At 34.5% G+C, this 16,389-nt stretch overlaps 1 protein-coding gene across 2 annotated transcripts in view; it reads left to right on the forward strand.

The window, feature by feature from the left end:
• The window catches only part of LOC118196519 (neprilysin-2-like), a 218,974-nt gene that overhangs the window by 19,686 nt on the left and 182,899 nt on the right, over positions 1-16,389 (forward strand). For both annotated transcript variants that reach the window (XM_085816761.1, XM_085816771.1), the window contains exons 2-4: positions 261-356; positions 5,300-5,407; positions 14,408-14,554. In XM_085816761.1, the coding sequence (XP_085672887.1) occupies positions 261-356; positions 5,300-5,407; positions 14,408-14,554 (351 nt within the window). The remainder of the gene's footprint in view (positions 1-260; positions 357-5,299; positions 5,408-14,407; positions 14,555-16,389) is intronic.

Genomic DNA, 16,389 nt, shown 5'->3' on the forward strand with positions numbered 1-16,389 from the left:
TAGTTACGACAAAAGTGCAATTAATTTTTCAGAATCTTTGTCAAAAAGCATTTGAGGGGGAATTTGCGACATATTTCTGGTATTCGAACTAAATCACCGGCTTAATTTTATCTTCTGAAATTCCCCGTAAAAGGTTTTCGATTATGAAGACTCTCTGTATGATTTTTAGAAGTAATACCATATTCTATTTTACTTTAGAATTTTTTTTTCATGCATTGCACATGTCGCATTATTTAAATGAGTGGAATGTTTTCTTCTAGATAAAAGACCACTGGCAACCGTACAACGGGAAGTGTCCCTCATCGACGATGATTCTCTCATCAATTCTTGTTTCAAAATTGGAATCCAGAAAATAGGTAACAATTCGGATTTTTTTACTGAGCATTTTCATTAAATAATTATAAAAGTGCAAGTACTTCTTTTACCCTAAGAGAAGGAAGTCTTGAAATCACTAAATCACTAAAGTATTTATAACTACTTGAAAAGTTTTGTGAGGAAGGTATGCAGCTTAAGTTGCCGATATCTAATACATGCACAGGTGGTTTAGAGGCCCAGCAATTCTACATTTATGGCTGTCCCCGAGTTTCCCAGAGGATTAATAGTTAAATATAACTATTAATAAAAAAACGGAATTTTCCAATGAATTTTACTTCTCTACTCTAATGCTTTAAATTTTACGTGAACTGTAATTAGAACTCAGCAACAGATCGCAATATGATAAAACAGCGAAACAGAACGCGCAGTGTTATATTTCTGGTTCAAATATCGATATTTCTACGAAATTAGTAATGCACAAACCACAGTGTTTTTTCTTTGGAAGCAACGTTTAGTTAGTTAAAGTCTTTGGCCTATTGTTTTATACAGGTTTGGAACTGCTACGTTGGCTACTTAGGTTATTTAAGAATACTTCAGTACATGTGAGAAAAGCATTTGGAAGACATTTTTCTAATGTGTTAGTTATTCTGATAATTTGTTGGCAATATATTCAGCCTCAGCAGAATACAGAGTTGCAGAGTTTAATCTTATAAACCTATTTACTACCTTTAAGAGAATAGTCAAGGGATCTTTCTATAAAGGGGTTACAAAGGCAGACTGCACGTTCAGGGAATATTGAGAGCTTAGTTAAAATTTTTGCTGACTTAAAAAAAGAGAAAATAAAAGAAAACAAAAACAAATATCTAAAAGAAAAAAAAGTTCAGATAAAGGAAAAATTATGTGATTTTATTGAAGCAGAATTGTGAATACAAAAGACAATATTCATGTTAAGTTTTTTAAGTACTTATAACTTTTATGCAAATGCGTATAACATAGTATTATAAAATCAAGAATAAGGTAAGAACTACACTATAAAATATAATCTATTGGAATAAACTTATTTTTCATGCGTTATAAAATTCTATATAGTTAGCAGTATATAGTCTCACAGCACGGTCAAGAACTGTCACTGTGAATCATATAACGCGTGTAGATCAATGCGATAGCTTGAAAACATCCAGCCCACACATTTACCCTACCAGGAGTGTTCAATGATATTATTGGGCTTGTGCAGTATTTCTTCTTTTCTCCTAATACTAACATGATTTTTATCAAAATCCATTGCAAATTTTTAAGTATCCAAAAAAAAATTATGTTAGATCATTTAGCTGTTTTCCAATTCAAACGCGCTTCTCTGGCTGTAATATTTAAGAGACTAATGCTCTTGATACGCGGGTCTTTAATGTGTAGTCTTTGCCGCAGTATAATTGGAGATATTGACCTTCAAATTTCTTGTAATAAGTACTGGCTTTGGATTGTACCTGGTCGCTCGTTTGTGCTTAGCTTATAAATATTTAAAATAAAAAGCCATAATAACCTATGAAAGGCAAAGTAAAGGTATCCAGGTAACTGATCCACCCATCTAATATTCTTTTCGCATGTAAGAAATTACAGCGTTCCACGCTGAAGAAACTAACATCATCTTTAGTAGACTATCTTTCTTCAAGCCGACCGAACAGCTTAATAATTTTAGGAGCTATCCGATTGCCTTTATTGAGTCATAACTGATCTTTTCTAATCAGAAAGTAATCAGAATTACCTTTTTAAGATTATCTATCTGCAACTGAACTCATGTATTCGAAAGCATAAGGTGTCCTATTCAACCAATGACTGATTTACGTATTTATGGGGAATGAATCCTTGCTGAAGTCATCTCTCGCATATCATCATCTTGCATACCTTCTTCTGCCCCTTACACGTAAAGCAAGAAGTAAAATAAGTTTTCATCTATCAGAAATTAGATCTGCTTCAAATAAAAATTATAACTCTAGGAAATCAAAGAACCAACCAAAAACATAGGTTTTCCTCCAAGCTTTCGATATGAAAAGCCATCTAATGTGGGTAAATGACGGCTTTTAAAACGAAAATTTCCGCTTTGGCGTGAATTGCCGTACGTAGAAAACGTTCATTTCAACGTTTTCACAGCGAACCAATGTAAACGCAGCTTTATAGTAAAGTAATGCGTTTTTTTTTTTTTTTTTTATTTATTTATTCCGAAACAGTGAACGAATGCGAATTCATTTTTCTGAAGATGTTTCAGTTATAAGGTATTTCTTCCGACTTCCTAGCGTGCCTTCGTGGTGTAGTGGTCAGCACACTGAGCCGGTATTTCAGAGCTCCGTGGTTCGATTCCCGGCGAAGGCGGTTGCTAATTTTTCATCTTGCCTGCTTCCAAAAATAATCCTAATGTCTCTACACAGTCACCATTTATTTTGAACAAAAAAAACTTTTTCGATATTGATTTAATTATATATGTTACGGCCAAAGCCCGAAGTTCGGCCAGTTCCCGAACTGGCCGGCCATTTCGCACATTGGCCGGGGCGTGTGGCTAATGTCCGATGTACTGGAAATGAATAGCGTATATTCGACTTTGGCCGCCTACTTCCCGAAGTGCCCGGAACTCCCTGGCCAATGTTCGATGTGCTATATTTTCAGTATATCTGGCATCTATGTATCGAATTACGAATCTGGCAACGCGTTATTGCTTACGGGCCCACCAACTGAATAGTTTCGATTGCGGGTTAATGTGCTTTCCCCGAATAGGTAAGCCCTTTCAATATTCGTTTGTTTTTTTATTATACTATGGATCAAACTCAGTTTCAAGAATTTGTACATGCTTTCCAAGTACAGCACCTACAATTTTTCGAACAATTTCTCCTAACTCAAACTTCTAATAGCACTAAATGGTGCCAAATTTTCATAAGAGATCAGGAGGTTTCTGGCACTGTGAGATCCTTACTCACTAAAACTTCTCCCTTTAGACTACAGCCCACCTAGGGCCACCGGACCTCCTTGGCCCTTGTTCCGAAGGACGATCCTAGGCGCCTAAGAGGAGCGATTTGTCGGAAAACTCCTCTGTGGCAGCTATAATGTGATTATCATTAGCATTACGGTATACAAACTCCCAAAATTTGCTCATGACACTTTTCTTCCGACTTTGGCCGATCGCCCCATGCCATTTCGCGAACTGGCAGGCCAAACCTCGAAATCAAAAAAAGATCGGACATTGGCCGGTCATTGTGAGGCGATATTGGCTGTTTCGCGATGGAACTAGCCGACTTTGGACTTTGGCCGTAACATATACAAGACATTATTTAGAACGATTTGGATAAAGAATTTAAAAAAGCAAATATTTTGAAATGCTTTGGCTTATTATTTGAAATAAGAAATATCGCACGTCACTTTAAATTTATTTAATAAATAATAAAATTTATTCTTCTTTAAAATGTTGCGTGTAAACCTGCTAAGGATTGAAGGATATGTTTTTGCGCTTTACGAAGAGAAATATTTTGTTTCCTAATTAAATACAAAACGCTGAGAAATGCATTTATTAAAATTTGGAAGTGCAACATTATTAATCGAAAAGGGAGAACCCGTCAACTATTACTTCTACTTGGAAAGACAACTGCAAACGAATACCCGAAAAATGTATGCACTGTTTCTAATGTTTCTAAAGTTAAATCATTGGAAACAAGAGAAAAATCCTCTGACGCAGATATCATTAAAGCTTTAAATACATCTGTTTCAACATTAAAAAGATAATAAACCAGATTTATATTTTAAAAAAGGTAAAAAACGTAATGTTCACCAGCTCTTGCCAAGGCACGTGGCTGAATTAAGAAAAATTTGTAGAACCACGTATGAAAACTATTTAGCAGGAGATAAATGGAAATACATTGTGACCATTGATCAAGCAACAAAAGCATGGACTTACCTAAATAACTGAAAAAAAAAAAAAAAAAATGTTTTTCATCGAAAATGAAAATAAAAAAGTGTACAGTTCTGATTCCGTCAATGTAAAGAATGTTTCAGTAAGAAGTTTATGATTATCGCAGGATTCTCTGATAATGGGAAATTTAAAATAGGATGGCAGGAAAGAAATGTTAAAAACCAATTCAACATATCATCAAGATAAAGTTTTAAGTCCGATATTTACAGAAGAAATTCGATGCATTTTATCCCATCTTCATCCCTGTCCTATTCTCATCCTCATCCTATCAGTGACTATCAAAGAGTGAAATTCATCAAAAAAAAAAAAAAAAAAAAAAAAAATCCAAAAAGTCATACTTCGAAAAATACCACTACATTCCTTGAAACAATGAACATTGATACAGGTAACGCATAGCTAATGTATTCCTGCGAAGTGCCCTGACGTTTCATTATGGACTATTGTGCTTTAGTCTTTTGAAAAGAGCGCTTTCTAAGAGCAACCCACGACGAATAATGGACTCAGGAAGAGGAATGGCAATCAATATCTCGGAAATTTTATCAAAAGCCTTTCTGTCATGAAAATCACGATGCAGACTTTTAGTCCAGAAGAAAGGCTATCAGGTCGAACCTTTAAAAGAATACTATTTACATTTTAAACACTGATTAAATGGCCTCGAAGTCGATCTAAAAATATATAAGCATCCTTTGTACTTTGCCTTCACCTTGCTTTTACAGATCATGCTGGCATTGGAATCAGTTCCCTATTGTATTATCAGTTCCCTTAATTACTTTCCTTTAGTTACTTTCATTCATTCTTGTCAAGAAAAATTCATAAACTTATAAATAACTCAGTATAGTTACCCCTAATACAAAAGAATACAAAAAATTAAACGAAATCGATTTATTACAGTTTTGTAATATTTCATTGTTTTCGGCATATAAATGAAAATAATACAACAGCATTATATCTAACTTATTGCTAATGCTTATTGATAAGCATGCAAGTTTTATTCCTACCAGTATTTTTAATTCTGAAACTAGTATTCTTTTCCAGATTTAGGAGAAGCTGCTAACATTCCAGTGGACTTATTTCATCTAGGAACTCTACTGAATATATCTTCAAACACTACTGTTTGCGAGACTCATGAATGCTTAAGAGCAGGTATGTTCTTTATATTATTATTTATCGCTATTCTAAAAACATTAAATCTTTCTGCTTCCTCCGATGTAAATCACTCATTCTTGAAACACTCATTCAACGCTTAAAGGGTATTAAATTCTTTTAAAGCCCTTTTGAGTTCTAATTTAGCAATAAGTACTAGTACAATAAGATAGTTTTTCATGCATGCTTGAAACAAAGTTTGAAAAGTCCGTTTCCAAATTTTGACTTAGGAGTTCTAAAACACAAAGGAAAGCTATGAAATTACATTTTGCTTTGTCAACTGCGGAAAATTTTCAAAGACTTAAAACAAATTATACGTTATTAAATTTAAAGTTTGCATTCGTCGCTATAATTATTGTAACTAATAAATTAGAATCCTTCCGGCTTATGAAGTGCCGTATAATTTTTTTAAATTTACTCGATCAGCTCTTTGTTTACGACTAATTATTTTATTTAATTTGTTCATATATTTTGACTAAAACACATCATAAACATATTTAAAGTAATCTAATAAAAGAATTAATTTTGTTTGCATTTTCATTCATTAAAAATTAACAAGTGATCTAGTAAATAGGACCGTGGTACATAAGTAGTTGGAGATGAGTTCAAATCTCGTGCGAAGTAAATGTAACACGATTTTCGATAGAAATTCCTCCACGAAAGCATCTCTTCTTGTAGGCAGACAGCCCTATTTATGCTTCCCCATAATCCAGTCAGCTCTCCTGGCTATTACCTGCTATGGTCCCCTATTAGCGCTGTAAAATTTTAGGATACCTACTTAAGTTATTAATTGCCAACAAGGAAGGTCTTTTAAGCTTGAACTCTCAATATTTCCGGGAAAAATATAAAATTGCTCTCTATAAATGCGTGGGGATAAAGTATATATAGAGTCATTAGGCTTTGATGCAGGATGAAAAAATGAGAAATGCCTTCGCCAGGACTCGAAACTGGACCTCTCAAATACGCACCGAATGTGCTATCGTTAAACCATGAAAGCATGCCGGAAGAAGGGAGAAAATACCTTATATACTTTCCCCTTTTAAAGGGCGCCTGGGAATTAGGGGACACAATCGCCAAATCCTTGTGGTGACGAATTATTGTCCACCACCTTTTAATTCCCGCGCCACTGTCATTAATTTTTTTAAAGTAGGAGATGTGAAAATATACAGTGCCCTCGCCGGACTCGAACTCTGGACCTCTCGAATACGCGACGAGTATGCTTTCAATTACACCACGAAGACATGCGGAAAGGACGGAGAAAATACCTTTTAAAGAAATAGCTACTAAAATACTATTATGGATAATCCAGTAAAACTACATAAAATACAACAGTATTTGGCAAATCAGCACTATTTGGAGTCTTCTAAAATTAAGAAAAATATTCCGAGTTCCTAAATTATCTATTACTGAAACGAAAATGCATACTAATACACGAATAGATAAGTTTAGTATCTTAGTTTGAATAACATTACAAATATTTAAGTTTCATTCATTTATACTTTATTTATTATTTATGGTTAGTAACATATTTGTTTTCCATTAGTACATGCTCACACCTAATTATGAGAAAAATGCCAATGTAATATCGGCTGGGATGACTGGCCTATATTCGAAGTTTTCATTCGTAGACCTAGTATAAAAAAAATAAATTATCTAGAATCTCGTAATTTTGGGTTCTGTTTCTAATTGCGGCAAGGTCTGGATGTTCGAAGTTATCTGGATTTTTTAAATAAGCATAGATATCACTAAATTCTGGATCCTTTCTCAATTCAGAAATAATAGTTTCTCGGGAATCTAAAACTTTAGACGTTAAAATTCCGCATTTTACTTGATCCCCATTGTCATCTATCTTCATTCTTGATAGTGCGTCGGCCACTGTATTTTCTTTGCATGGAGTAGGCTTAATTACTAAATTGTACTCTTGTAACTTTAAGATCCATCTAATTGGTCTAGGTTTGGTTTGGTTTATTTAATTATGACAAAGCACACTAGGGCTGTCTGCCTAAGGGGAGGGATGCCGTCGTGGAGGACTTTCTAAGGGAAACTGACTCGTATACACGTTACACATGGGGTAAACCACGAAAACGCCCATGCAGCCAGCCCGTTCGCGGGATTCGAACCTCGGATCGAACTACCAGTGTTCAGCGAGTTTACCGCTCGGCCGCTGGTGAGCCTAATTAGTCTAGGAGTTAAATTCTTTCTCGAATATAGTCTACCTACGGCAGCATGGTCTGAATATGCTGTGACGGGTGCTTTTTCGAAATATACCCGAAACTTCTAAACTGCCATTAACACGGCTATTGTTTCTCGTTCGGTCGCCGTATAATTCCGTTGTGTGGTATTTTAGGTTTTACTAAAAAATGCCAGGGGATGTCAATTTTGCATTAGCACCGCACCCACGGCATAATCTGAGGATTCGGCAGCAAACTCCAAATTATCATCACCCTCCGGAAACTTTACCTCCGGGTGCGTTAATTAGAGCTGCATTCAATTGTTAGAAGGCTGTGTTTGCCTCAGCTGTCCCCATAAACTTTGATTTCTTCCGTTTTAACACTAGTAAAGGTTCAACAATGTTAGCGAAGGTTTGAATAAACGTACGATAATATTAGTCCAAGAAAAGATGACAGCTTCTTTGCCGTATTTGGCGGAGGGTAATTTTTAATAGCTTTTATTTTGGAATTCTCAGTCTGAACGGCTTTACTTGAAATTTTTTACCCTAGATATCTTAATTCTTTGGTTGCAGATTTACATTTTGATGCATTTACAGTTAATCCTGCTTCTTTCAATAATGAAAAAACTTCGTGAAGGTCTTTTATATGTTCATCAATAGTACTGCTTGTTATGATGATATCATCTAAATAAATTAAAGTGGATTTTCCGAGGACAAGGCGTAAAATATTATCTACAGCACTTTGAAAAGTTGAAGCTGTCCGAAAGGCATACGTAAAAACGCATAAGTGCCTGTTTTAGTAATAAAAGCAGTTTTATTTATGTCTTCCGGTTTCATGGCTATTTGAAAATATCCTGAAGTGAAATCGAGAGCAGTCATAAATTTTGTAGATTTTATTTTCCTAATAATCTCCTCAATCACGGGTAAAGGATAAACCGGAAATATAGTTAAACTATTAAGTTTCAGAGCACAACAGGGCTCGCATATTCACTATTTATGGGAGTTATAATTTTATTTTTTATTATCTCTTGTATATGTTACTCAATGATAGCCTCTTTCTCTTTGTCATACCTGTACGGTTTCACTTTACAAGGTTCATTGGATTTTAACTCAGTAGAAGGATTTATTATCTGGGTGTTCCCAAGCTTATCAGAATATAATGAAGAAAACTTACCATTTTTTGCAGCTTGGCTCTTTCATCTTCCTTTAAATGCTGGAGGTCGATTTCTGTAATTTTTTCAGCAACTTTCACCTTCCTTAAATCCATATCCAACGTAATTGAATTAACTGAAAAATCAGTTCTTGCATTTCCGGCCCTAAGGAATTGGGTTCCCAGAATGATTTTGTTCTGCAAGTATTTCACTACGTAAAATAAGATATTAAGGTTTTCGTCCTTAACTTGCACATTAAGTGAGAGTTTCCCGATACATTCGCACACTTTCTCTTGAGCGTTTATTATTTCTGTCGTGTTATTTATTAATATTCAAGAAACGTTTTAGGTTATTGTATACATTTTTGGAGATTGTTGTTCTCTCTAATGATTTGCAGAATGATATTTTTTTCAGCAAGATCATCTTTTTCACTATATTTTATGCAAGTTATCAGCATGGCTTCATTATCTCTAAATGTTTCATTGATTTGTACTGAGAGTTTTCATTTCATTCATTTTCTCTATTATTGTGCAATCAGTATTGTTACGAATAACATAGCTTTTACGTCTTTGTTATCTTTTTCTTGAACTGTTTTAAGAAATGCTGTTATTGATTGTTTGATTTTCTCTACCAGTATGACTTTTTCCAAATTTAATAATGAGTAAGGAAATTTCATAACTATCCTCATCAGTACAACAGTTGCGGTATGACTTTTCATCTTGTAACCAAGCAGTCAAAAGATTTTCATCTCAGCATAAGAAAAAAAGGCTTATATTTTAGGACTAACACTTTACAGAATCAAGAACTGTATAAGATCGAAAACGTATACGTCACGTAACGGTGGAGATAGAGTAGATCAATACCGATATACAACAACAGAATCCTGGTTACCGGCATAAGAGCTGTTCATGAAAAAAATTATAATAATGTGATGATGAATAAAAGAATGAATGCGCATTGTCGCCTGCAAAGAATTTCATAGCCATATGATCGATATTCATAGGCTCGATATCGGCTTACTATTGGCATGTGCTGGGGTAGAAAAGGAAACAGGAAAGACACAGCTTAGAATCGAGGCTTGTGATCCACACACAGTCGGAAAAAAATTGCTCTTTTACAGGATTGGATCAGAATACCAATCGCTTACTGAACTGAATCAGTTCTTTTTATGTCTCCCCACTCACTGACAATAATCTTGATGAAAAATATTGGAATCGAGGAGTTAATCAAGAGTGATTAATGAAAAGAAGAGAGGAAAGAAACGAACAAGTAATAGAATCGAGAATAGTTAGCGAAGATGCAGCGAAAAGCGAAGAGAATTGAACCAGCAATGGGATCCGAAGAATTGATGCAATCAGGCGCTATTCCCAGATATTTCATTCAACTGTAGTTTAGAGATTCCCTAAACCTCTATTCTACGTAGATCTAACAAAAAATTCCAGAGTAAAAAATTTCAAAAAGCTGAGAAATGAAAAAAAAAAAAAAAAAAAAAAACTCATATGGCAGCATAAACATTCTTTTCTCTCCTAAAATAAGAATCGGACTTTCCTGACCCGCATTCAACAAAAGCTCTCAGTGCATTTGGACTGTAAAAGAGCTTTGCTTTCTTTTGGCGAATCAGGTATTCACTAACATAGTAAAGCGAATCAGATCGTAAACTAATAGGCCTGGCCTGCTTCCAACAAAAGTTCACCTCAAACTGTAAAAGACCCCTCCATTTTCTGTAATCACTGTTCATTCTGTCAGTAAAGTGAATCAGTTCTTTGAGCCATTTCGAGAGGAAATCGTCCACCTCTAATCAATAATGCGTAGGACCGACATCAACACATAATCAACAATGCATAAGCTCGACACCAAAACAAAATTATGCAGCTCTTTGATTTACTCATACCATGAAGTCTTTTAATTAGGTCAATGTAAACGAGGTGAAAATTATTGAAACAAAGAATTTTCCAAAAATAGTGGCATTCATGAAGGGTACACAATATTATACAAATGCAAGGGCGAAGAAAGATAAATTTCTCAACAAAAGGATTCAAACATTTGAGATTTCTTTTGAAGTAGGAAAAATCGTATAATCAGTTTTCTATTTTAATATTTGAATAATTATAATTATTAAAATAATTTTAATTAATACGTGTATTAGAAATGCTAATTTAATTTTAAATTACCTACTTAAATTCTCCTCGTTATGTTCTGATTATGCAATATTCTTTTACTAAATTTAAATATTTTTCTTTTAGTACCCTTGCAATCGGAAGTGTATTGTCTGCATGTAATTCTCCTACTCATTAAAATACATTTCAAAATTAAAGTAACAAAAACAATTTAAATGTTCATTAAAAATTTAGGCATATTCTTCCATGAAGATCTAAGAGAAGAAGCGCGATGTATCCTCCATTTTCTGTAATCACTGTTCATTCTGTCAGTAAAGTGAATCAGTTCTTTGAGTCATTTCGAGAGGAAATCGTCCAATAATCGTCTGTATAAGGGGACTGAGAGGAAGCAGATGAAGAAAACTGATTGCTGAAAAGCAATCCGAGTGGATATTCATTTTGGTAACGTTGACAGAATCGGTAAATTAACAGCTTCAATGATAGTTCTCAACTATCTTTTACCAATCCGAGTGGATATTCATTTCGGTAACGTTGACAGAATCGGTAAATTAACAGCTTCATTGATAGTTCTCAACTATCTTTTTAAAAGAACACTATGAGGGCATAGATGACCGTTTGATTTGTAAACTCAATATTTTGACAAGTTGATGATGACATCGCTACCTACATTCTTCTGAACTTTTATAACACCCATTTACGGTCCAACTCTGCGAGGTGGATGGGCGGCAACGTTCCTCGAACGGGGAGCTGCTAACCAGCTCACCAAGTTGTGAGTGGGCTCCCAACATGGGAGGCTTGAGCAAATCTTTGTGATGCATCGAAACACTCACAAAGCAGTACTCGCCAGTAAGTGCTCTGACTAGCTCGCGGTGCTCGTAGTGGGGTCGTATTGACGGGGAGGGAGGCGTGAGTACTGTATAATTCCAAGCATATGTGTAGATAACAGGCAAAAAGGAATTTGATACGATGATTTTTTTAAAACACATATCTTGATGATATGCTTCGTAGCTAGGTGATGGTGGTACAGTGATTTCGGGCATTCATAATTTATTGGTTAAAATGGATTATCTCGAAGTTTTATTTCTTCTCATATTTACCTTCTTAGCTTCTACTGCTTCTACTGTTACAATAAGATGAAGGGGTGGTTTACCTGGGAAGACATAAAGAATTGCACTTGAAGTTATTTTTATGTTATATTTAGTAGAAGAGAATGCTGAACGGAGAGGAGTGAACACTTATTTCACTCACTGAGAGATGTCCATGCTGATGAGCTCTAGGATACTATCTTTTCTGCCACTGTTTCGAATAGCTAATGTTAGTTAGGAGGATTCAGAGCTCAGATCTGACCTTACATTTTCTGAAGAGACATTTTATCCCAGGGAATATTTTAATATTTTTATTTTAATATATTCAGTTAATATGTATTCAGTTATAATATAATTTATTCTAGTATAAATACCGGTATCTTTTTAATAATCCGTGAGGAGCTATATAAAACAGCTTTGAATTTCTCCTGCAAAATATCTACATTTTGTTTTTTATAAGGAAGCTGAAAATTTCCAGTATTGATTAACACCTCCCTATAGTTTATATCTCGTTCTTTCAGAAATACCTAATGTTACATCATCTACGAATACTGTTATTAGAGTGTGCTGCAACATATATAGCATACAACAGTGTCGAACGTAAAGTTAGAAGTCTGCATTTGGGCATGAAGCCAGAAAATAGCTTTTGGTTTGCAATCTCTCAGTAATAAAGCTATTTGATATTGTTGCGAGTTTTCGCTCAGAAAAGTGATATCTCAATAATATGTTTTGGAGAGTTAATATTGTTCATAGACTTAATTAGAGAATGAGAAACATTATTCTTGAAATCCAGTCGAGCAGCTGTATGAAAATGTACATCTTTATTATGTTAGATTATTTTTACTAATCTACTGTCGATGGAAAGTGTCTCGATAATTATCGACAGTGGTATATTTATCTTGTATAGTATTGATACTGTCATATGGCCGACACTACGTATCGTCAGCAAAGCGTAGGTTTGACACCTAAATACGTTCGATATCGGCATAACGTAGATAGAGTCCAAACCTATTAACGGCTCATAGCCAGAACTGTCGAAATTAGATATCATTATTATTTTAAGTTGCTTGCACAAGATTGAAAGTGGTTTTAGAACTATCGTATCGAATATGTTTTACAAAGGGTCTGTAGAGCCACTGCTGAGTCCCCCCACAAAATATTCTTTCGTTCTGACCGCTCGCAAAAAGTTTTCCACTTATTGCATCTTTTTACGGGTTAGTTATAAAACTCATACATTTTACATTGCTTCAGTTTCGTGTTTTTTCCCAAATAAAATCTCGAAATTCAATCTTAGATTCTAGTGTGTCTATAACTTTTCCTGGTAGTGTGGTTTAATACACATTGAGCAAACAGAACGAGCCTTAAAATTTCACGTCAAGAACAATGAAATTTATATAAATATCTTCAGATAATTAAGATGGATTACAGAACCACGTTTTCCTATTTTTCTGCAACAAAATTACTTAGAAAGGATCTAAAACTAATGAATTGGATTTTTTGAAGTTTTTTCACATCTAAATATTCTTTCTGCTTTGATGATCCATATTCCATATAATTTGTTAAAAATATTTCCCTATGTTATACTTTGGGCACATTTTCTCTTTTTGTTCTTATTTTGAGATTCATACCTGAAGTAGGCTTCTATTTAAGCTTTGAAACTGCAACTCTAAAAGTTTGTTTAAGTAATCACATTTCCTCCCTCATCCATTTTATTCCTATAATATTTAATTCATTTTATCGGATGTTTTGGTATCATTTATATCAAGCTGTAATCCGAATGTATTTCATATCTGTATTATTATATGGAATTATCAAATTTGTTGAATCCGTTCTTAATTTTATGATACCTTAAAACTAGTTCATATTCATTCGGAAATAAAATTCCAACACGTACTTTTTTTAACAGAGGAAAATTTACACAATACATAATGCGTTCTTTTAATCTAACTTAGAAAATTTATTTCTGTCGGAAAGTGGCTCCATTACTACATCGCTGATTTCTTAATTTCTAAGGCATTCAAACAAAATTAGGTTAGAAATAATGCTTACTTTTCACAATTCTTTCTTCCTAAATGCTTTCTAATGCGTTATGTTTTAAGTTTATCCCAATACAAGCAAAATATTTAATATGCGCAAAAGCACTGGGCGAAATGTTTATTAATTTTAATAAAAATCTAACAAATGCAATTGCAGTTAGAACTTAATTTCTACTCTGCTACTACAATTTAAATTAAGTTTCCTACATGCAATATAAACTGAATGAGCCTTGTTTTAATTATGTAACATCAGATAAGCTTAAATTCCTAACACTAAATTCTTCTAGTATGAATAGTTGATGATTTTTACATTATTCATACAGATACTGTTTCTGTCTCTTAACAGCTCAAACTTGTACATTTTTCTATGGAATTTGAATGGCAATTATTTTTGAGGAACAAAATTCATACTGTACTAATGATTTTTCATTTATCTTGCAGCTGATGAAATTTTATTTAATTTGGATGAGGATGCTAATCCTTGCGAGGATTTTTATCAATTTGCCTGTGGGGGTTGGAAGGACAGACATGCTGATGATGCTACCGTTTTTACAGATGCTGAAGATGCTATGAATTTGAAATTCAGAGGTAAATAAATAGGTTTAAATTCTTGAAAATTAATTTGTTTTCAGACGTGTTCGATTACCTCCAGTAAAAGAAAATTATCCGACTAGGAAACTTTCAGATACCATTCTTCCCCAAAAGGTGCATTATATCATTTTTTTTAAAAGCATGATTTGAAGAAACCGCTGAATATGAAATTATACATTAGGTTATAAAATAAAGAAATATCTAATCATGCCTTACATATGCATGTACGGGGATTCTAAAATAGTTGGAAAAATTATAAAGGCAAACAGAAGACGTCGTAGCACTATCTCTGCGTGCAAATTGCGCCGTTACGTGCTGATACCAAAGGAAGCTATGAACATAGTGTTACGAATTTGGTATTTAAACAGCTAATATTAGTAGACTTATGAATAAAATTGTTTTATTCCCCGTGCTGTGCAGCACGTGAAGAATATTAAAAGAAAGCTAAGCCGTAAGATTAAAAATACAAGAGCGCGTGCATTAAATAAATAAATATTTCTTTTTGATTTCGAGAAAGTTCCAGAAAGTTCTCTCGCGGGATATAAAAATCTTATAAAAAGGAGGAAAAACCTCTCTAGTTAGTTAATTACTTAGTTTATTGTTGTTTTAAGAGTTTGTTTAGAATACTGCTCTTGTTAATTGTAGCGAATTCATGGATAAGCTTTCTTTAGCTGTTTTGAATCAAGTTCTCTTGAACGTTTGAGTAGTTAGAAGATGACTACTGTGATATATTGTGATACTGCACGATTATTTGAGGACATTTAATCATATTTGTTGTGATAATAATAAATTTTCTTCATTTTTTATCGGACTTGTGCATTCATTTTGTAACGAACCCGTACGCACGCAACAATTTTTGGTGTCAGAAGTGGGATTTGAATGCCAATAACAAGAGCGATGGGAGAACAATTGAGGCAGCTCATCAGTGCTTTTGCTGCGTTCCAAGAAAAGATGGAAGCTGGCCAAACATCTTTTAATGAAGAAATTAAAGTGGAGATGAAATATAGGCAGAAAAAGATCGAAGCTGGCCAAGCATTATTTAAAGAAGACATGAAAGATTCTGTTAAAGCAGAGATGACATCCATTAAAGAAGAGTTTAAGGCGGGACAGGAAGCCGTCCAAGAAAAGATGGAAGCAGTTAAAGTAGAATGACGACTGTTCAGGAAAAGATTGAAGCAGGTCAAGAGATGAGGAGATGAAAATAGAAATTACCAGCGTAATAGAAAACAAATTCGAGGTTATGGAAGGCAGAATTGACGCAGTTGAAAATAAAGTTGGAAACATTGAAGAAAACGTTTCTTCGGTAAAAAAAGAAATAGAAGAGAGAGTTTCTGTCGTGGAACAACGAATTAATGATAGAGTGTCTGCGGTCACAAAAAAAGTTGATGATTTAAAGAAATTCGTAGCGACGGAAAGGAGCTATCCGGATAATTTTAAATTTCTACCGATGCCTACTCGTCCATCTCTGAAGCTATCCACATATGATGGGAAGACATTCTGGCAAGTGTATAAGACCCAATTTTCTACAGTTGCGGATGCGAATGGATGGGATTCCCAAGCTAAGGCCTGTCATCTCGCCGCTTCCCTGAGAGCAGACGCAGCGGATATCCTGCAGATTCTTCCCGAAAACTAGAGATTAGACTTTGAAGCTCTAGCTGGCGCATTGGAGTTGCGCTTCCGAAAAAAGTGTTTAAAAAACTACAGCAGGCTTCAACTAAAATCCCATCAGCAGAAGCCCACCGAAATACTTCAGGAGCTCGCTACGGATGTTGAAAGGCTGTCACATCACGCCTTTTCGGAGTGCCCGACAGAAACAAGAGAAATCCTGTCGC

Source organism: Stegodyphus dumicola, chromosome 1 (assembly GCF_044657685.1).
Source record: "Stegodyphus dumicola isolate Sdum_Otavi_A_Nest chromosome 1, ASM4465768v1".
Lineage (NCBI taxonomy): Eukaryota > Metazoa > Arthropoda > Arachnida > Araneae > Eresidae > Stegodyphus > Stegodyphus dumicola.